Genomic DNA, 23,753 nt, shown 5'->3' on the forward strand with positions numbered 1-23,753 from the left:
AAAAATAAAACTTAAAATGGCTCAGCGAGAATTAAGTGGCTGGATAATCACGAGAACTACCAGCACAGCTGAGTTGAGCTGAAGCAGGAAAATATCCTCCTGATGCTCGCTATGCACAGCTTTGTCCCATCCTGTGACACAAGAACAGAAGGAGGCATTCCACACACTTGCACACACACTTTTTGGATCAGAACCAGGTACGTCCCTCATATGCACTCACACACACACACACACACACACACACACACCAGAATTGTAGCTCTACTCAACACACAATAGGGTCTTTGAGAGGCTCTGGACACTCCTCAGTTGGAGTACAATGCTCTGAGCAGCTGTAATCCTCTCTCCAAATGGACAGCGAGCCAGAAAACACAGACATGTTTGTCTTTCTATATTCCTGAGGACCCTCACTGACATAACACACAAATAACTGCCTGAACCCAACCACACCCCTTCCCCATATTTAAACCTAAGTCACCTCCATACCTCATCTCTGTGCATCCTTCAACTCTGATTGACAATCCCATTAGATCAGCAGCTCACCAGCAAGTGAATATGACTTCACTATGACAAAAACCTAAGCATTGTGAGCCCAGGGTTGGAATTTAACTGTTGTGTCCACTTGTCACTGTGGCTGGTGGATTCCAAAATCTACTAGCCACTCATTAGATTACCTTTTTTCGAGCTGGTGGGTGAGGCAAAGCTAGCAGTCCCTTGTATAATTTACCAGCATATGGCTCATGCTAATTTCCAACCCTTGCTAAGCCTGGTAAGTCTGGTCACAACCTGAAGGGAATACTATACAATAACACACTGACAAGGAGAGACTGGGACCTCTCCTTATCAGTGTGTTATTGTATAGTATTCCACAAGGCCTAACCAGCATACGTCTAATATCTTGTTCTAAGTGCTTTTGGCATTGCTTTGTATTTAAAAGAGTTTTTATTGTGCCCATGCACCAAGAGCTACACCTTGGGATGTTAACAGCCTCTCTTTTAACCTAACCTAAACCTAAATCTAAGCTTAACCTTAAAACCAAATCTTGACCTTCAAACTGTCCTCTGAAGTAGTGAGAACCTGCCAAAATATCTTCACTATGTAATTTTGTCCTCACAATGCCAAAATATCCTCACAAGGTTGAAATGTCCTCACAATGCTGGCATGTCATCACTACAGTGGTTGTAAAGGTCCAGTGTGTAGGATCCAGGGCGATATATATTGGCTGAAATTGAATATGATTTAATATGTATATTTTCTTTAGTGTATAATTACCTGAAAATAAGAATCATTGTGTTTTCATTACCTTAACATAAGCCGTTTCTGTCTAAATAGGGAGTGGATCCTTGTTTATGGAGATCGCCATCTTCACTGCCGTGTTTCTTAAGTAGCCCAGAACAGACAAGCCAAGCATTGACTCTTGATAGGGCCATTTGTTTTTTTTGTGTTTTTGCTTTTCTGTGACGGCCACTCTGAATAGTTTTTGAATCCCTGTAAATCTGAAGGCTTAGACACACCAAACCAACGTTGGAGAACTAGAGGCGATAAGAGCCCCCAGACGGCCAACAAGTGCATATGTTCTGTGCCTGTGTGAGAGGACATACCACTCCATTCCAGCAGCTGGTGATCATCTGTAATGGTCATTCTAAAAGGGAAACTTAAAGAACATCTTGACACTGGTTAGCCAGTTAGCACATCAACAACACAATCCAATGTTGAAAGAACCAAGCATATTTACCTTGCGATTCAACATGCCAAATTGGTGGAAAAAGGCCAACTTGCGCCAACAAGGGCCAACAGTGCAGTCTGCACTGACAAGGGCGGTAGACGCTCATCAATGGCCCAACTTTGACCAATGGCCAACTGTTGGCTTGGTGTGTCAGGGCGTTTACATGCGGAACCTTTAAACTGAAACGGTCCTCACAAAGATAGCACTACAAGCCAACACACACAGGAATGACACTAGAGTGACTTAATGAAGCAGAACATTTTTGTTATATTTAAGTCATCTATTACCAAATTGTTAGCATGTATTCAGTTCCTGTTTCTTATTCTTTTTCCATCCCGCGGATTTTACACAATCCTTCAAAATAAAGGGAAAAACTGCAGTGTAATTGTGTTTCCATCAGTTGGGTTGGCACAAATTCCTGAGCATCCAATAAAAGACGGAGAGTGATGGAAAAACTCTTTCAGTTTGCAGAGGTTGGTGTGTATTGGAAAGGTTGCTGGTATCCTTGAGTGTCAGCTGAAAGTGGTTAATTTTACACTCTCATCCAAAAAGCAAAGCAAAGTCATGTTCTTATACTCAGGTTCCAACTTAATGTCATGAAGAAAATAATTGGGACTGGATTACTACTACGGCTTCCCTTTAATTGTGAAGTCCTTCACAATATTTATTACAATCAGTTTGCTGTGTTGCTAGCTACCGTCCTCACTGGTTCTTCTGAGGAGTGTTTAGTAAGCCAGTCTACCACCCAGACTGAAACAGTGTTTTCTTCAAAGTTCTTCCCTAGCACTCCGTCAGTACTGATTCACTGAGAACATGAGTCTAAGTTAAGTTGTAGCACACATCCAATTCTTCACAATGTGACATACATAGGGAGTTATTCCCAGTGTGGAAGGCTAATACGTTTGTCATTCTTATCTATAGTGATAAATGAGTACCTTTTTTTTTTTTTTTTTTTTTTTTGGCTGCGGTGTATTACAAACAGGCCAAGGGCAAGATTTCTTTCTTTTCACTTTTGCATTGAAAAGGGTTAGTTTAGTTTCAACAAAGTCACACAATAACACAAAGTAACTTACAGATTGAAGCAGCGGTAGACCAGCAGCTCCTGTGTTCATCGTGCTAAAATTACTGTTTTTTGTCAATGGAGTCTGGTGGCTTTGATGAAAGCACAGATGGGGAACTGAAGCTGTTATTGGCTTTCCAGTCGGAACAGCCTGTCTAAAGGAAAGGTACAGCGGTAAAAATACTCTAAATATATTGTGTACACTTAAACTGATGTTTGATTTTTAGGTGGGACTTTTCTTCAGGTGGCTAATATATGTTTTGTTGCTGACCCCCATACACACCAATACAATGCTTAGCTTCCGTGTTGGACTCCAGCCTGTTTCTTCAAACTGGGGGTGTGCCAACAGCTATCTACTTTATGCAATACACCAATTAAGCCCCACTTAAAAAATTCTGAACTTACCCTTTGATATGTGTTGTTCCTGATTTAAAAAATATAAATTAGAGAAAAGAGGGGGGAAAGTAACTGTCCCACATTAAAATCCTCATTGGCAACGAAAATGAAGGGTTTGCTGAGGTTTACAACATTTTAAGAACTGCTGCTTTAGGCTATTTGAGTACTTTGTTTATATTAAAGCCAATGAAGAAAAGTCAAAAAGTAAAATGTATCCAACAATTTCTAGAGAATGCTGATTATCTTTTGAGTCTCTCTCTTTTTTTCTCTTTTGTTTTGCTCATCAATTTTGTGATGCTAGAGTCCTATTTGCTACTTCAGCTTTGTTTAATGTCATGTTTTGCCAGTTGTATCTTATATAGCCTGTAAACAAATGTTCAGTACTTCACATAAAATTTTACTTTACTCATGTGATTTTGGCCCAAGATAATTAGAAACAGAGCTCTAACAAACAAAGCAAACAGAGGAGATCATCTCTACAGTGGCAGTGGTTTTGTTAATGTTTGCTTCAATATTTTAGTTTAGTCTTCATATTTCATGTTTAATGTGTGTTGCTCTGTGGCAGTAAACAGTTTTGTCAGGGTTTTTTTATGTTAACTCTGCTTGATGTTTCAGATCTGTGTTTTCAAGTCATGAACAAACAGTTCTTAATATAGCAAGCCTTGAATTTAATCAGATGAAACTGACATACCGATGAAACTCGGTTTGTTAGGCTCATCCAAGTCAGGCTTGTCACATTAAAACCCCTATGGTCTCTTTTTAGATGATGCGTCGGCGGATGGCAGCGCTGAGTTCCCAGACCGAGCTTCCATGATGGAGGTGCGTCTGCAGGCGCAGGAAGACGAGATCACGCTGCTGAAATCTTCACTGGCTGATGCCCTGCGCAGGATCCGCCTCCACGATCAGCTTCTACCATTACTGAAACAGCAGCTCATTGCAGGTGAGTGAACTTCAACAGCCCCATGGTACAGTGGATGGTACTACCATTACCCAGTGTTTTTACACTTGACAGTTACTTAGAGAGAGACAGTCATGTACACCATATTGTACTTTAAAATTTTCTGTTTTGTGAGTGAAGGAACCTGAAATGATTGAGTTTAGTTTTTTTCTTTGCCTTGTATATACTTAGACTGTATGTGAAGCTGTATGTTACATTAGGTTCTTGATTCAGTACACACAAGGAATTGAATAGCTCATCAGATTTTTTATGCCTTTGCATGGTTGGAAATTGTTCTTCCATCCCATTCTCATGCATGCAATATGTCAAAAACACCTTGAGGGAATTTCTCCAAGTTTGGCACAAATGTCCACTTGGACTTGATGAACACTTGACTAAATTTTGGTGGTCAAAGATCAAGGCTACTTTGACCTTGCACCTGTCCCATTCTTATGACTGTAATATCTCAAGAGCACTGTAAGGGGAATTCCTCGAATTTGACACAAACGTCCAACAAATTTGGTGGGTGAATGTCAAGCTCAGTGTGACCTCACATAACATGTTTTTGGTCATAACTCAAGAATTCTTAGCGCTAATTATGATAAAATGGTGAAGTGATGACATTTTATTTCCAAAAGGTCAAAGATCAACTTCACTGTGACATCATAATTTTCGGTGTTAAACACTTTTCCAGCCATTACTCAACATCATACCTCAGGAGACATTTTGGTCAGATACTGAATCAGTGACACGAGTCGTGGGTGTCCACCTTGAAACTTTGCTGATTATATAGATCTTCTGTGCTGCTGTGGAGAAGATGTGTGTGAAGCAAGTCATGATTTCACGGACAGTGAAGTGCGACTTGACTTGTTCATGATGGCATACATCTGCAAAGCGATAATTCTAGTTTTCTAGATCATTTCGTCGGTGAGGTGCTGTGGTTGTTTAGCTGAGCTGCAAATCGAAATGTAAAGCCCTGTTTCAGGTTCTTATATTTGATAAGTTTGTTAAAACTTTGAAAAAAAAAAAAAAAAAAGGTGCCAGCACACCAAAAAAAACTTAATGTTCACAGAGCTTGGCAGGTGTTATGCAAAATCTTATAAACTTAATCAGTCATTTATATTCTTGACTTAGTGTGAAGGCACTGAATGGATTCATTGATTCCTTAATTCATTCCTGAATCCTTCCATCCCTTCATATGGCTAGGTTATGTTTTCAATACATTCACCCGTGTTCCCTCAAACACTGGGTGGCTGAGCAAGATTGGTTAGCTTTGGGTACTATCAGTTAGGTGCACTCTGTAGCCTAACAAATAATGCAGTGCAAAGTAAACAGTGAAAGATGTCAGACCATGCATGGTCTAATCTAAATGAACTGCTTAGATTTAGCTGCTTTTGAGCCATGTGCGTTGACTCAGGTGACTTGCCGCTGACCGCTGACTCATATTGTGTTAAGATAAAACCCAAAAGGATTTCTACTTAAGGATCAAAATATGACAAAAAGGGGTGAGATCACGTGGAGTGTATATACTTTTTCTGAATGGCCACTGTTGAAGACATTTTTGAGACGAGTGAGTCATGTTAATTTCAGAAACGGGGTTAACAAACACTTTGAGACACTCTCTCCTCAAGGAATTCAAATAAACACAAGAAGTTTGCGCTCTAGAGAAAGGATCAGCACTCAGTGAATCACCTCCTAAGCCCTATGATAAGCTATTATGGCAAAGCTTAACTACACAGACCAGTAAGCAGTGATAACTAACACGTCTTTGGGATCATCAGGTGGGAACCTCCTTTCACCAGTGTTTCGTCTAGTTGGTCCCACGACACCTCCAGGAGGCTAGACAGTGACCTCTGGCGTCCCAGAGACACTCCCCTAATGCCAGGTCTCACTGCTCCCCACACCAACCCAATAACCTCCTTTACCTTACTTACACATGGCTTTCTCAGCCCAAACAGCACTGCCACCTTCAACCAAACCCAGGTAGTTCCAGGTAGAAACAGTGCTGATACTACCTTTCCTAGCACATTCACCATACCCTATTTCGCACGCTACATAGCATAACTACAGGGAATTCACTGGTATTGCACTCTGTTATTCACATGAAAAGTGATAAAAGTAGTTTTATGGAAACTGATAGAAGATTTTCCATTTTTGTGTTTGAAGTATACACTGAGGCCTTCAAGAATTTGTTAAATTGCCATGAATATTGTGTGATATTATGTTAAATTTGTTTCTGTTTTGCCCATGACACCAGAAATCTAAGAACCCCCTAAGGTCCTGAGAGGTGACTTTTTTGTGTGCACAAATTAATTAACTTGTTCCCACAAGACAAATAACATGTGGCCTGCTACTGCAGCAGCTACAACTCATACATGTGGTGTGGTGATGTCGACCGAGCATATTTGACAGAGTTGGCAGTTCAGCTTGCTGAGATGTCACCAAACATTCTAAAGTAATTAAAATAATTATAGTAGTTGACAAAATGCTTCCATACTCATGATGGATCTTGAATGAAGTAGAAAAATAGGTATCAGATGAAGTACTCTGTTGGTATCAGTATCACTTTAAGGGTAAAGGTGTCTTAATTCTTAAACGATACCTGGCCCTGGTCATCAATCAAATAATAATCAACTTCCATCCCACCCAGTGAACCCAGGTGCTGCTCGAGTGCTGAACCAAGTGTGCTGCTCAGATGGTTGCACCAGCAGCAAAAGACTGTCCTCCAGCTCAGCCAACGACGGGATCCGCCACCCTGCTACCAGGTACTGAACCTACACACCAAGGGCTCAGAAGGACAGGAGGGATGATGAGAGACCATTGTTGTCTTATTTTACCTAATGTATCACTAGCCATACTGCTTGCTACATCAGAGGCAGAAGCCTGGTTGTGTTCATGTAATGTGCAATTTACCTGTGTTACTCTCTCTTGTTGACCTCAACCTTTGAACTATCTCTAGCCAACTGTCAGACAGCATTGTGACCAATGCAAATGGCCACATAGGAAGCCCAGTGTCCATTAAGCCAAGACCACGACCAGAAACTCTGGACCGGTCAACCCAAACAGAGCCCACCCTCCCAGGGCAGGACACTGTGCAGGACAGGGTCCTTCTCTCCAGGCGGGTTCAGAGCTTGCAGCTGGAGGACGCCCTCCCTCCAGGGGAGCCTGTAGTTGAGGGGATGCGGGCAAAGCTCCACCGTGTCCCTGGCTTGGAAGAGGAGGATGAGGAGCAGGAGGATGATGAAGATGGAGGAGGGGAGCAGGAGAAAGAGCTGAGTTGGGCGTCGTCAGTGGAGGAGCCCATCCAGCCCACCACAATGAGAGGCCTGCAGAGGGAGGACTTCCAGGATGGAAGCTGCTCTCCAGAGGAGCTGGGCTCTGCCTCGACCTCAGTCAGAAACTCGGACCAGAACCTCAGCCCCCGCTCTGCACCCCTGAACCCCATCCTGGAAGGAGAGAAGAAACAGCTGTGTGTGATCTCGCCACCCTCTCCCTCACAACCGCTGTCTTCATAATCATCTCTCTTGCATGATTGATTGCATGGCTTTTAAGGACAAATCAAAGTGGTCTTGATTCTGACTTGTGTGACTGCAAAACCCTGTTGCGCTGCAAACCCCCTTATGAAACAGTCAGCCTCAGGTTGCCAGGGTGTGATTATGCCGTGTTAGAGCAGGAAACCCAAGGGGGATGACATGTTATGTCGTCATGCTCGGTCAGGCCTCCGTGTGTTTGAGCAGGGGGGCGAGGGAAACATAAAGCCGTAGCGGAACATAATGGCAGCACTCGTCCGCACTGAGTGACATTTCCAAGATTAGCTTCACGGCGCACACAGATTTGGGCCCAGTGGAAAATGTGATGTGAGGGCAGTTGAACACAGTGTAATGTACAAAAAGAGCTAAGACCAGGATTACAGTTAGAATATGTATACACTGAGACTGAAGGAAAAAGGTCAGCGGGTTTGCGTGCTGTACAGATGTAACCTTTCAAGGACAGAACATGTTTTGAAATGCCATATCTGTCCAAGCAGCAAACATCAGAGTTAATATCCATCCAGAGTGCTTCTCTCTGTAGCCACAAAGTATTTAACTCTGTAAGATGATGCAGATGTGCAGAGTTGACACAGTGCCATGAGAGATCTGCCAGTCAACTGGGGTTTTGCAGGAACACAAATCCGCCTTAAATCTTGATTGTTTTTAATGCAGTTCTGCTCTTTAATCAAACCTTTAACATTTTCCTTCTTAAACAAATCAAGGATCTCTTGCATGCTGTGATTCGTTCTCTACTGTGATCTCACTTTATAGTGATTAAGCACAGTGCTGGAGCGCTGCTGCTTTTGTTTACTGGTGCATGCATCTTTTGTCCTACTTCCTTGTTGTGGCTTGTAAAAGTCTTTCATTGGTGATGGGTAACGTGCGCCAGTCCCTCAGCTCTGCCATGCCCCTCTATGGAAACCTGAGGTACTGGGAGAGTTGTGCTTCTGTGCTCAGTCTGCTACACCTCTAGATTCAACACTTTATTTAAGATTACAGATATTTGGGAGGAGTAGGTGATTGCCAGCTGAGTTTCACTTCCTTGATAGCAAGCTAGTGACATAGATAGACGCCAAAGCTTTTTATAGTCCCATAACACTTCCTCTGATGATGCCGCTGGTACAGTGGCATGTCACCAGGAAACGGGGTGTGTTGAAAGAAATTCTAAGTAACAATTAGAGATAAATTATGGTTCACAACTGTACTTTTGTGTGTGGTCTTGTTTATCTGTCCTCAATGAATTCAGTTTGGCACACGAAGTGTGAGCACTCATTTTAAAATTTAATAACTACCAGTTCAGGAGTAAGATTCGGGTGGATTGCTGATAAAAGAACTAAAACTAGTGTAGGCCAGGAGTTAAAGGTTATTTCCACTTTATGACAACTTGGGTCAAATATCTGTGGTTTTATCCAACACCTACATCAGTGATGATAACATTTAAGTCACCTCATTTATTGCTGAGATCTGGGAACAAGATGACATTTCTAAAAAGAAGTTTGACAGGGCAAAAACCTGATCAGACAGGTTGTAAACAAACTCCCAGCTTAGCCTGTCTGACTGCTCGTGTTACTTGAGTGTTCATCTGCTCTAAAGTAAACCGCTAACATTAGCAAGCCTGGCTAACTCACTTACTACCTACAGTAACCTAAGCTTATTCTCAAGACCAAGGGTTAGCATATCATCAGCCAACTAGACCGTGTGCGGTTACAGTTGATTTTATCAAAAGCCCCGTTCAGGACTGGAACACTCACTGTGTTGGTGAAACATAGGCCCCTGACGCTATTGAGTTTAGGGTAATGTTAGCAGCTCTGTCCTACTCTGTAATAGTTTCAGGGAAGTTTACCTGACGCAATAGCTTGTCCAAAAATGTCCAGTACCATGGATCTCTGCTTACTTGAGTCGTGTGCAAGTTTTGGCAGGGTAGTGTTGTCTCCAATCTGTTGCCCACTTAAAGGAATACTCTGACGATTTAGGAGTTATGCCCTTTCTCAATCATTTTCATATTGAGACAACATGATCGATATCTTTTTTATGTCTGTATGTCCAGTGGCTGGGTCTCAGCGGTTAGCATTGTGGCTTAGCTTAGCAAATACAATTGAAGTCTATAGGGGGTCAGTAGCCTGCTCGGTAAAAGTGAACAAATAAACGTTACAGAAATCCTGAAGCTGGCATTTCTGCACGTGCATTTAAAATAAACATGTTTAAACATTAATTCGAAAAACGAGAGTCTTTTTTAGTTGTTTTAGAAGAAGTTTGATAAACGGAACTATAGTGTGTTTACGCTGGCACTCCACAAGTTTGAAATGTGTTTTTGGTCCTGCCCTTTCCGCTATGTACAAAACTTCATGCCACTGGCTCACATTTCTTTTAAGCCAACTGCTGTATTCCGTTTGGAGTGATCCCATCACATCATGGTCTCTAGTGTTTTATCTGAAGTCAAGGACAATATTTTTTTGAATTCCACAAATTTCAATGGTAAATCTGCCGTTGTTGTCATTTTAAACTACATGCTTGCAGTGCTGAACTGGGAAGCTTGACAAGTGTAGCAACAGTAACTATTGAGGACAGAGCTTAGCAAAAGATTAAAGTTTTGGTAAGTACATTATTATTATTACAGAGAGTAACAAAGGCTTAAACTTAAACATAAGACCCAAGTTGTATTAAACCAGATTTATTCTTTTGAAAGGCTGGAAATTTAGTTGATAAAAGATACAAACATGCATGTTTCTGTGTGTACATTCTCTTTATAAATGCAAAATATCTATAAACTACCCTTTTGCATGTATTAATAATGGGCTCACTGCATCCACCTGCATGGTATTTAGTGACACAAAGTATTTACCACTTGTAACTGAAACTGAATTCATTCTTATGATGTTCCAGGGTTCGTAGGAACAGTGAAAAACTGGGGAACCCCGAGAGGCAGAGGAAACGTCTGGACAAGAAGGCAGCTTCCTCAGCCAACCTCCTCACCCGCTCCCCCAGCCTGGAGAAGTGAGCCACGCTGCCATCACTCACAGCTGTCACCACACAGTCACACAGCTCACTTTTTCCTATAGCTGCTGCAGCCTCACATATCTCATCAAAGAGACACTTGCTGGAACACTGATGGCCCCTATGAATAATAATAAAATTCCATTCCCATGACAACTTCGCAGTAACACAATATATGATTCTGATGTGAGGGACTGATGGTTCAATGCTAATAATTCATAATGGTGTCTAATATCTGTCTGACACAGTTGTTTTCTATCTCCACAGCCGAGCGAAGGAGCTGGTCGCCAGTGCAGGTGATGTATCTTTGAACTGCTCTGCTTTGTCTGTAATCCTGAAACTGAGAGTGACATCACTATGTTCACTTCTTTATCCAAATGGCTATTGAATTTACCACATGAGCAATGAAGACCTCAACCTGTAAATGGAAAACAAGAATTTTGGCAACTTCCATAACTTGTGGTTTCCACAGGTTTGCTTCAGTCAGTATTTTTTTTTTCATGGTATTCAACTTTACTCTGAATGCAGTGGTAAGACTCTCAATCAACTTCTTAACATGCTTTTTCTAACAAAATGAAAACAGTTTCGGTTATTTCAAGTCAGATAATCGAGTTCTTTCATTGCATAAATGCATAATGCAGCATAGGATGTGTACAGTGCAGTTTTGGCTGTGTCTAGTGCTGCTTAAGGTGCCACACCAGACAGGGTGGTTTTCTGCCTAATTCGACAGGTCAGATAAAATGTTTTTGGGCAGCTTGTGATAATGTGGGCTACTTAAAGTACCAGTTGGGTGGTTTACTGGCATCAAAAGTCTCCTAGCCATATCTACCATATCTCCTTCGATAAGAATACACTGGCAATGATGTGTCCAGTTTGTTGCAAGAGAATTGACAGGGCACTGAGTTTGAGATAACTAATGACTGACAAAACCAAACATCTTTTCAGTTCATTACAACCCATTTTAGCCATGATGTGCCGTGTTTTATATGCATGCATGTCACTGATTAGGGTCTGAAATTAATTAAAGGCCTTGAACCTTCCATGCAGAGCCTCTGGTTGTGCAGTCATTCATATGATAATGCCACTAATTATTCATATCCCCTGTTATCCCAGTCATGATGAGAGAAACCTGGATGAGCCACGTGTCCTGCTGTGTAGCAGTTAGTCAGTAAAACAAAAAAATATGGTGCTAAACAACATAATGAAGGTCCACATGTTGTAGTGAAAGTGAAAGTCTGACAGTGGTCAACTGTACTACCGCTCACATCTTCCATTATTGGAAGACTGTCACGCCTGCATACAGACAATCAGAAACTTAAGCCCCTTTTTGACCACAGGAACTGTCCCCAGGAACTAGGAACTTTAAGGAACTCATTCCATTTTTGACTGCAAGGACCAGGATCTAAATTAAGTTCCAGCGACATTATTTTACCCCCTGACAAGTCCCTGATCAAGGGGTAGTACTTTCTGAAAGTACAGGAACTTTAGGGGTGGGGTTTGCAAGGATGATTGTTGCTGATTTGTCAAACACACAGCACTGCTGCTTCAGCTCGTGTACTGCTCAGATTTTTTTAATTGTTAAATTGACGTAAATTGCAACTGCAACTTGACAGGTTCATGGACGCATACAACATTGCAGTAATTAAAATTTTTACTACATGTTTTTTAGATGAAACAGGCAGGCACACTGATCAGGGTTCACCCCTGTGACACCAGCAGCCCTCACCCTGTCATGTTGCTTTTTCATCTGTCAGCATAGTAATTTAACTAATCTTTGTGGGTTTTTAGACTGCAGTGGAAATACAGATAACAGTGGAATGAAGAAACCTTTTAGTTCCTTGAAAAGTAGTTCCTGGAACCAAAAGTCATGAGAACTTTGGGTCAAAATAGATACTATCAGAGTCATGTAAACAAAGAGCTGAATGAAAAGGTGTCCTTATGTTCCACATAAGTGTCTTATCCTGAACAGGGTTAGGGTTACCATAACTACAGTAATACTCTTGTTTCCAAAAAAAATCTCTGAATTACTGTGATATTGATTCATGCTGTTGATGCAAAAAAATGCACTGTGATTGACAGGTGGCCTTTTATCTGGAGTGCAATGCAAAAACAGCACAGCAAAGAATGTTTTCTTCCCGATAAATTCTGTCTGTAGTGTAACGTAAGTATAATCCTTGCAGGAACAAATATAGACACACTGCATGGATTTTGTTATAAGCAGGGACTTTTTCCAAGTTCTTCTAACTCCACTGTTGGCAAGACCAGAGTTGAACTGTACTTCTGTACTTGTGCCCATGCAGCTTCTCACTGGTTCACACATGTAGTCATTTGTGCAAAAATGAGTGCATTTCCCAACCAACCACACTTGTGGTTAGCGTAGCTTTTATGAGCGTTGGCCTTCAGTTTGGTTACAGTTAGCCCTGTTTTTAGGCCTCATTTCTACAGTACAAAGTTTTAGAAGACACTCTTTCTCACGTTTTCTGTTAAAGTCAAGAAGAAGAATTCTATGAGCTGGAGTCAGTGGAAAACTTTGGCACCAAACCAGGATGAGATTGACACAGCTGAAAAGGGTGCAGCAAGTTGACATGCATATCATATTGCTTTGACTGAGGTTATTCAAGCTGTAATGATCTATGTAAATGTAAATATATCATTATAATTGCAGGCAGTTACTTAATCTGTTGCTCCTTTTTTTTAACGTGAAACAGAGAAAACATGCAAGCTGTGCTGAACAAATAATCCTGACACCAAACTGTTTGATAGGTAACATCTGGAAGCATTTAGGAGTTGACAGCATCGGAAAAAAAGTCACAAATAAACCTTAGGTTCTTCATTGACTTTTCAAAAAACAAGTTTGTGCTGTAACATTGCAACAACAAATGTGAAGTTGTGTGTTGTGAATAAAATTGAACAGTTGAGGTACAACATGTTAATTAATGTGCTGATAGGTCAAAAATTTTTTTTTATTTATTTCTTCCTAAGTGAAGCTATTTTTGTTCAACGCAGATTCTGTGATGGCAGTTGCAAGAGTGCTTTTTAAAGGAATACTTCACTCACAAAATGATCATTTGTATATCAGTCACTTACTGTTTCTTACCTTGAATCCATAAAGAGAAAACTCCGCCTCCATGGTGAAAGGAGAACCCAAAAAAAGGCAAACATTCGTCATGAATTAAAGTAATCAATAAATGTGTACTGAGTACTGAGCACACTATTTGATAAATCACATTATACTGCATGAGTTGTGTGAGAGTTTGTAAACCAAATTTGCTAAGTTTTGCCGTTGTTAAATGCAGACCCTGATTACTGAATTCATGAAGAATGCTCACCCTTTTTGAATTCTCCGTTCACCGGGAATGCATGAAAGAAACACAAAGTTATCCTCATTAATTCAAGGTAGCGTGGTGAGTGATTGCTATAGAAATGGTCATTTTGCAGATAAAGTATTCCTCTAATGGCAGTGTCAGAAATATGCAGAAATAAAAGTTCCTTTTATATTACAATTAAGTGTGTAAGTCTAAAATAGTGTCTACCTAGGTTGCTAACATCAGCCATCATAACCTTCTGATCATACCAGACCTCTTTTCTTTTTTTTTTTTTTTTTTTAAAAAGCCACACTTAAAATTTAGCTCTCATGGGTCATTAAGTACATTTTGTTTTAATCGGTATGAAAAATTCAGTACATCTTTGCTACCAATGTAAGTGTGGAAGTGGTGTTGATTACAGTGATAACATAAGAGTAGTAGTTACTAGTAAGTGATGACAGGGAAGTGTATGGAGCCCATGTATTTTAAACTTTTCCTTCAGGGAAGCCTGCCGAGATAACGGTTGACATAAAACTGTTTTACTTGAGCTTGACATCCAGCTGAGAGTTACCAGGTCTTTTAGAGTCTACCTTTATGGCTTGACATACTCTTTGAACAGCAGATATATCACTCAACGGGACATTTCCCCCTCCTTTTTTAAACCTGCCACCACTTTTTTTTATGTGAGTTCTTGTGAAGCCAAACACTGCAGGGCCAGTTAGGGCCGTGGGCGCTGCCTGGAATCATATCCACTGTGGTTAGCCGAGCTGCCGCACCACTCCAACTTGCCTGACGGAATGATGGATGGCTAGCTCAGCAGAGGGAGCTGCCAAGAAAACATTTTTCAAGTCTTCCCCTGCTCTCTTTCTGTCTGGATGTCTTCATGGCTCTTGTTTGATTGAGTAATAATTATGCTTGGCATGAGGTTAGGTTTTTAGATTCCTGACGGTTCCTGAAGAGTGGCAGGAAATTTAGGGAGACAAATGTCTCTGGAGATTTAACTGTTTTTAAATACCGACTGAAATGTGTCTGTACCACTGAAAATCAATAATTCTCACTTAAAGCTGACTACCTGGGCAGATTTGTAACCTTCCAATTTATTCCTTGATCATCCGTTTGATTTAGGCTGTATTTTATCACAGCAAAATATGGCTGCTTGTCCTTTAAGTTCTACTAAAATTCTTCTTTTTATTATTATTATTATTATTATTATTACAAAGTTCTTTAAAGCGAAAATAGACAAGTTTTGCTTTCACTTGTCAGTATGAAGTAAATGTTGATTGCACACAGTAAAGGCTATAGAATAATGACACCATCAGCATTTAGATTGGTTTCCTATAAGCCCTGCTTTTACTGTGCAATTCCAGATATGATCTTTCTGGAAAATGAAGGCTCAATTTACAGCACAAAGAAAGTGCATCAACCATTGCACAATTTCAGTTGATTGCTATCGATCTGATGACCAAAAGTGTTGTGGGGCGACCGTGGAAGTTTCACATCCTGGGTATAAGATTACCCAGATCTTCTGCATTGTTGGGCCCAAAAAGCAAGCGCACTAGAGACTTTGCCACTTTGAGACTTTGAGCAGCTAATCTCCGGTGTAGCCCTCTGCTAAGTTGATTCATTTCATTCATTCAGGAAGTCTTGACCAAGCTATCTGCTGGCAACCCTACTTGAATGGCGATAAAATGATTTGACCATGCGCTCTTGTAGACTTTCAAAAGGTTATCGGACTGAATGTATCTAGTCCCGATAATTAAAACGAGTCATTTTGCGGGGGGTAAAGTATACTGATTTACAGATGGCTCTTTCACAGTGTAAGTCAATGAGAAAAGGTCTGCTTGGGCCCAGTGGCATCATGTGATGGACCTGGTAGTTGTAATTCCACGCTTAGGCCACTGTGCCAAATTATCTTCAAAGCCCAAGACTTCTTCTTCCATGCACCGGTCATATCGGCTAATCTCTAAACAGATATCAGCATATAAATGCAGATTTTTCTCAACAAAAGCTATTATAAAGCAAAATTGTTGTCAGACAATAGCTGATGGATTCCAAGATTGCGTTTCGGCCGATGCAGTTCGCCTCTTTCCTCTCTGCAAGGACTGTTTACCTACCAACATAACTGATCAATACTACTCAGACTACAAACAAACTATAAACGGAAACCAGAACACTTGCAGTACTAAAATTTTATGCAAGGTGGACTTATTAACTGTCTTTGTTTTATCTTTGTTGGTTTCATTAATCAGAAAACTCAATAATCTTCAGAAATGAATTAAGTGCAGTCAGACAGTGTGGATCACCAGAGTTGTTATCATTCTTTTACTAAACTTGCAGGTCAAACAGAAACAAGTTTTTCTTCTTCTCCCTGGCTCAGCTCTGATTTATTTCTTCCTGTTTCCTCACTGACTTTTACTGTTGCTTGAATGAGGTTCCTGTATGGTAAGTCTCTTCTCAAGGTGTCTCTCTGGCCTCTTACCAGTTACCACCATTTTATAGTCAGACAGACAGAAAGTTAAAGACTTTGAGTCTGAGAGCAGTTCAAGCTGCTCAGCCTTGCTCTTGCCTTCACCCCCTAGTCCCATAAAGTAACACAACAGTTGCCAGGGGAACAGAGCCAGGTTAGAAGTCCCATAAAGAAATGGAAAAGGAAAATGTAACCCAGCTTGAAATTCAAAGCTCATAGATCAAACCCGTAAAAATGGGAATAGATCCTTGGGGATGGTTAAGTCAAACTCAGGTCAGCTGTGACTTAAAGCTTAGAGGACCTTGGTGTTTATTTGTTTGGCTGACCTCTGTTTTCACACTCACACAGGATCGCCCGGATCCAGAAGAGGAACCTATAGCCAAGGTACCACTGCTATTATGTCATTATGTCACTATAGCTCTTTCTGTGCAGGAAAGGTCAACATAACACGCTGTACTTTTCCAGCAATGTCCCATTCACTGTTCCACAAGCCACGCACACAGACAGCTTCCTGCTGGCAGCTGACCAGTACAACCAGACTGAGAGGACTGAATATTGGACTTAGATTCATGAAGTGGACACAAAAGAATGGCATGATAATGTTGCTCTGTGTTATTTGCCATCTTATTGAATGAAAAAACTTAATAAGGTAAGATACTTACTTTGTTAGGTATGCCCAGTTTAAATAAAGCTCTCAGTATCACTCAAAATCTCTTAAGCTGTTGCTCGGAGTACAAATTGTACTTCCTCATATTTGTATGCCCCTCACCATGGACACAAAGAGTATAGAGAGAGAGAAATGCCTGTCTCTTTCTCTGTCAAACTCAGACCAAACTGTAAACGTAGGCAGTGCTGATCAAATATAAACAAAGTTTCTGTTATTGCACTGCATCTTTCTTGCCTAAAATATCTTCACAAACATATTTTAGTGCACTGTTCAGCTGTAACACGAGAGTTTGTGAACAGGGAGCGGACAACATACTGTTTCCTGTATTGCAGAAATGGAGGCTGAAAATACAGAATTCAAACTGTACAACTAAGCAGTGCTGATCAAGTAGAAACCAAGATTCTGTTACTGTGTTGCCTGGTTCTTGTCTGAAATGTTTTCAGAGACATATTTTAGTGCACTGTTTAGCTGTAAAACAAGAGTTTGTGAACAGGAAGTTGCCACATAAGTGGCCTTACTGTATTGTCAAAATGGAGGCTAAAAGATCAATCGGTGAAACTAAGCAGGGCTGATTAAATATAAACCAAGATTCTGTTACTGCATTGCCTATTTCTAGCCTAAAATGTTTTCAGAATATTTTTTTACCTCACCGTTTAATTCAGTTTAATTCAATTTAATTCAATTCAAACAACTTTATTTGTCCCAAAATAGGGCAGTTCAGTTTATAGTCTCCAGCCGAATATCAGTCACAATCAATATCCTCTCAATCACTCAGTTCACTCTGTCAGTGCAACAAATTTGCGTGAACCTAGAGATAGCAGCAAACACCCAAGGCCCATACATTTCCTATGGTGCAATGAAACACACAAAAGAAATAAGACCTTGGTGAATAAATACATACATACATACATACATACATACATTGGCAAATAAATACATTTAATTGTAATATAAGATTGTTGGTTACAAGCCGGTTGCCATAAACTTTTCAGATGAGCTGGCCAAAACCAACTCTCATTACGTCAACCACTAGTGGGAGCGTTTATTGGGTTGGTGGGCCGCAGTATGTGCAGTATGTGTCCTAATGAGAGCGCTTTTGTACACCTCTGTTTTTTATAAGGAAATCTTAAACCTGCAATAACTGAATTTTTTTAGCTACTTGAGGGCAGCAGAAACAAGTTGTGAACGCAACATTGACATACCATTTTTCACATGTAAGCTGATATGGCAAAATTATTAGGAAACAGTTGCTAATTTCCACATTTAGCAGACACAGAGCAACATTAGCATTCAGTTAGAGTTGTGTTTCTGTCTACCTGATGTATGTAAGTCCAATATTCAGTCTTCTTTTAGCTCTGTTTTTTGTCTCCACCACCTTCTGAGAAAAATATCTCTCTTTAGCTGCTGCATGTTCCACTGTGTCCACCAGCCAGTTTTTGTGTCTGTCTGCTGTTAGCTGCAGAGCAGATGGTGTGTAGTAACTTTACCGTAGCTTTATCTCTGAAAACACCCACCGGCCACTGCCAAAAACAACTTTATAAGAGCCCTGAGAGTAAATATGAGCAATACAGTTGTGGGCAGGACAGTTTAACAATGAGCTGAAACTCACTGTAAAGCTTCATAAAGCCAATGGGTGCTGCAGGTTCAGCTGATAATTCTCTGTAGGTTCAGTACTACAAGTGACCCCTTTCACATTGTTTTCTCATACATTTTTATTGTAAAAATGTCAGTTATAGCCACTTTTGATTTTTGTATTTGGAGAAAATCTTACCTGATCTCTGTGCACCTGGCCTGTACACACAAGCTCTGAAATTCAGTCAGTGCTGTCTTTTATATGTAGAAACTGAGTTAAGTGCTATTTCTTATTTGGCAGATCTTGAGAAAAATCTTCACAGAATGTTTTGAGAAAATAAAACCACAAAAAAAAAAAAAAAAAAAAAAATGCCAGTATTAAAATCTTAAAGGTGTGTCTGCAGTTTTGGTAAACAATAATTCTTTGGTAATTCATGATTTATGATAAATGACGTAAGAGAAATAAGGAATAGGAAAATATAAAGGAAAATAAACAATCAAACACTTGTCTTTGTCTGCCTCTCTGTGTATTACTGCTACATAACTGGTCCTCTGCTGTGTTTGTCTTCCAGGACAGTCAATCAAAATGTTCATCCGAGGCCGGCCGATAACCATGTACATCCCCTCTAACATCCAGAACTATGAAGACCTGAAGATGGAGCCGCCCTCTGAGAGACTGGAGTTGGACTGGGTGTATCCTTCTAGAATGCCACAGCAGTGTTCAGCCTCTTGTTCATCTTTATGAGGGTTATGTTACATTCAGACTGCTGATTTGACTGTGTGGTCATTTCCTGGATTCAAGCCACACTCTCTGTATTGGAAAGTATCTCTTTAATTGTCTAGTGTCTGTGAGAGCAGCATCAACCACACATGAACTATGATCTGTAAAGCTGTGGGTGCCATATGTTTAGAGGGACAGCTCACAAAACTAAAATAGTCTTCTTGTTAATTAAACTCAGTAAAAAGTAAATAAATTATAAACTCACATTTTCACATAGATAATAATAAAAATTTCACGTTGGGGAAAAAAGGTACCTTAATGAATGAAATGGACCAATAGTCAACATGAATGTCTCCTTGACCCTGTCATGCCAGCTATGGTTACCGGGGACGGGACTGCCGGGCCAACCTGTACTTTCTTCCCACGGGCGAGGCGGTGTACTTCATCGCCTGTGTAGTTGTGCTTTACCACATCAACAACCGCACACAACGTCACTATCGCAAACACACCGATTGTGTCCGCTGGTTAGTGAAAGGCACTTTATATCATCTGCATCTATACTTAGAGCAATAGATCAACATTTTGGGAAACACACTTATACCCTTGTTTTCTGTGAAGGAGATGAGAAATGCTGGACTGCATGCACTTGGTCTTGGATGGTCTAAAGACACGACACAGCTAGGCTCCGAAACAGGACTCAGATGTGGCTTTTTTTGGGATGTTTTATGCCTCCGCGCCCACAATAGCCATGGCTGAAGGCATTTTGTTTTCACATTGTCCGTCCATCAGTATGTACTATTCTTGTGAACGTGATATCTCAAGAAGAGCTTGAGAAAATTCCTTTAACTTTGGCTGAAATGTCCACTTGGACTCAACAATGAACTGATTAGAGTTTAGTGGTCATGGATCAAAGGCCAAGGTCACTGTGACTGTGGTTTGTCAGCTGAATAGATTTTGGCAGTCAAAGCTCAGTGGTCACTGTGACCTTGCATCCTTCTCATTTTTGTGAATGCAGTATTTCAAGAAAGGCCTTTAGGGAATTTCCTTGAATTTGGTACAAAATGTCCACTGGTTGACGTGTTACCTTGGTTGTAACGAGTGGTTATTTGAGTCACTGTAGTCTTGAACTAGTCTGGCTATTCTCCTTGACCTCTGGCATCAACAAGGCATTTTCGCCTAGAGAACTGTCGCTCACTGGATATTTTCTCTTTTTTGGACCATCCTCTGTAAACCCTAGAGATGGTTGTGCGTGAAAATCCCAGTAGATCAGCAGTTTCTGAAATACTCAGACCAGCCCATCTGGCACCAACAACCATGCCATGTTCAAAGTCACTTAAATCACCTTCTTCCCAATTCTGATGCTTGGTTTGAAATTCAGCAGGTCGTCTTGGTCATGCGTAAATGCGTTGAGTTGCTGGCTCATGATTTGCTGATTAGCTATTTGCATTAACAAGCAGTTGAACAGGTGTACCTAATAAAGTGGCTGGTGAGTGTACTGTATATACAGGCAAGGATTCTAATTTGAGTACTGCATAGTACCACTGAAATGAACATTGATAACAGTTCTGAGTAGCCTAATCCATGGTTATCTGAAAATAACATTATATGGCCTGACTGTTTTACAGTTGTATGTCATAAGCCTGTAAAGGAAGAACGTGAAAATCAAAGCAAAAAATAGTCTTCAGTTCAAAGGGTTTAACAAATACTTAACCTTAAAAATGATCATTTGTACATCATTTACTCAACCTGAATTACCTTGAATTTGTGAAGACTTTGTTCGTCTTACTGTATATGCCTCCACAGTCAACGGAGAATCCAAAAAAGGGGAGAATCCAAAAACGTTCTTTAGTATGTCTTTGGGGATCACATTTAGCAAAACTATATGAAAACATTGGTATACAAACTCTCACACAACTCATGCAGTATAATCCAAGTCTCATTTATCCTGTTATATGCTCAGGACTTCCCGTTGTTTTTTAATGTTTTTCGCCAAAACATTACAATTTAAAACACGAAAGTACAAATAGTCTCATGCACAGCCGAGTAGCGTGCCTGGGCATGCATATGTGCGTTTTAGCTCTGCTCAAGTGGAGCTCATACATGACCATGTGCTCAGGAGTGGAAGTGTTTTGTATTGTAAGGTTTTAGCAAAAAAATGCACAGATTTGTGAAGTACTGAGCATACAACTGGATAAATGAGACTTGGTTTTTATATAGTTTTGCTGCTAAATCCAGTCCCGGATTACTTGAATTCATGAAGAAAGTTTGCCTTTTTGGATTCTTCTTTCACTGTGGAAGCATGCGAGAAAAATACAGTAACTAAATATAAATCATTACAGCACACTGGATCTTGTCACATTTTAACGTCTATTCAACCCTGTTAAGAGGTAACAACATATTGGCCATCATCGAGCCAAGGGCACATAAAGAGTTATTTTCTGCTTAACTTAAGACTGAACTCAACCCAGGGTTCATAAGGCTGCTGGAGGCGAGTACTGTATGTACTAGAGATTTAGGAGGCGATCAGCACACTGACTTGTCACCACGTGTCTCTAAACCACTTCAAGCATAAGAAGTGTACAAAATAACACTCAGCTCAAAGAATAGATGTGATCTGATGTCTCTTTTTAAGCTAAGATAAAAGGAAACAGGTTCATATCAGGTCTCAGAGGCAGGGAACTTTCCTGCTGCTTGATGTGTGGCAATACCATTATGTGAATACCATTAACACAGACTTCATTAGAGTATAGTGAAATTCAGTGCCTTATATCAAATCACAATGAATCCCAAATCCAAACTGCTATGCTCAAAATGAAGTCATGAGCAACCTGACCACATAGTGAGACTTATTTTGGGGAGTTAGCTGACAATCTCAGACTGATCCGAGGCCAAAAACAATCTATTATATAGGGTTATTTAGTTTTATATTCATGTAGTATATGTTTTGGATAAATGAATGAAAAGGGCTAGAGATGCCAAAGTTCACTAGTGCACATAAAATATTTTTTTTCACCAACTTTTGGGGCCCAGAAGCATGGGGAAACTGGATCCAGTCTCTGGCTTGGACACCTCACCAGTTCTATGGGTTTGGCATGAATATATAGAATTGGAATAGATACAAGTGCTTCTTTGGTATATGGAAAAATAAAAGGAATGGGGGGGGGTTCTGTAAAATAACAGTTATATGACTTTGATATATGGCCAAATATGTATATTTCTAAAATAACAGGGGACTTACTTTGGTTTCCAAGTGGCACTTAAAGGCTTTGGGGCAAGCTACATTTTAACTGTTCCCACACTGTAGTCCGTTATTATTAAGGCAGTGACACATTTTTATGTCCTTGGTCATGTTCTCTAGTGCATTGGATTTAAATTGAAACAAGGACTATAAGGTTAAAGTGCTGACTTTGTACTTTAAGGGCATTTTAGGTAGCCTGATAATCAGCATGATTTAGCTTCATGTCATTATTCAGTCTCACATAATGTTTATGTTAATTGTATCCATCCCACCAACACCATTTTTACAACACTATAGCAACTACTAGGAGCAGGTTCTTCAAGACTATTTAAGAAATATGTAGAAAGTATGTTCCAACTGAAACTTCTCCCGTGTGCCAAGCGTGTAGGAGAACTGTGGTGTTAGACACGAAAATGCAAAATGCTGTTGGCCCTATCTATATCCTGTGTTTGTTTTTTCTGTTTGTGCTACTGTAGAAACAATATGGCGGACTCTCATGGTGGAGGACCTGCTCCTTATGTAGATATAAACAGCTGGTACTAAGATGATGAATGGATATAATTAGGTAGCTAGTTTGTAGGGCCGTAATCCTGCCTACAAAGCTCTGATTGGTTGATGTTTCTCCAAGTGGCAGAATTAGCCATCAGTCAACACAACTCCAAACCCATTTAAGCAAATCAAAGATGCAGACAGACACAGTTAGAGACTAACAGGTGAACATATTGAAACATTTAGTAGCTAAAGAAACAGATATTCGTCTCAGGAGCTGGTGGAGACCAAAATCAGATCTAAAAGTGAGAGAATATTAAACTTACATTCACCAGGTGGACACAAACACCACCTAGAATGCTAATGTTGCTCTGTGTTTGCTGAACAGGCAGCTATTTTCAAACACATTTATCATTATAAGGTGAAAATATGTCAGATGTTACTGCTTGTTTCACTGCCCACCAGAAGCCAAAGACAACCCATTAATGCAGCTGTATGAGTATAATTAAAGACCCCTCCAGTCACAATGTGTTTCTCTTCTGTTTATGTCCCCTAAAATATCTCATTCCCAGCTCATCAAATATCCAAACCATCAACTCAAAGCAGCAGTATTTGAGGACCTGGGAATGGATACAATTCCTACACTGTGCA

At 40.4% G+C, this 23,753-nt stretch overlaps 1 protein-coding gene across 2 annotated transcripts in view; it reads left to right on the plus strand.

Moving 5' to 3' along the window:
- The window catches only part of eml3 (EMAP like 3), a 79,203-nt gene that overhangs the window by 32,627 nt on the left and 22,823 nt on the right, over positions 1 to 23,753 (plus strand). The window contains exons 2-9 of one of the 2 annotated variants that reach the window (XM_033610085.2): positions 3,946 to 4,122; positions 6,770 to 6,884; positions 7,079 to 7,588; positions 10,533 to 10,643; positions 10,911 to 10,939; positions 16,764 to 16,799; positions 19,227 to 19,347; positions 19,750 to 19,899. In XM_033610085.2, coding sequence (XP_033465976.1) covers positions 3,946 to 4,122; positions 6,770 to 6,884; positions 7,079 to 7,588; positions 10,533 to 10,643; positions 10,911 to 10,939; positions 16,764 to 16,799; positions 19,227 to 19,347; positions 19,750 to 19,899 — 1,249 coding nt within the window. The remainder of the gene's footprint in view (positions 1 to 3,945; positions 4,123 to 6,769; positions 6,885 to 7,078; positions 7,589 to 10,532; positions 10,644 to 10,910; positions 10,940 to 16,763; positions 16,800 to 19,226; positions 19,348 to 19,749; positions 19,900 to 23,753) is intronic. The other variant, XM_033610086.2, reaches the window with a different exon arrangement.

This window comes from Epinephelus lanceolatus, chromosome 22, assembly GCF_041903045.1.
Source record: "Epinephelus lanceolatus isolate andai-2023 chromosome 22, ASM4190304v1, whole genome shotgun sequence".
Lineage (NCBI taxonomy): Eukaryota > Metazoa > Chordata > Actinopteri > Perciformes > Serranidae > Epinephelus > Epinephelus lanceolatus.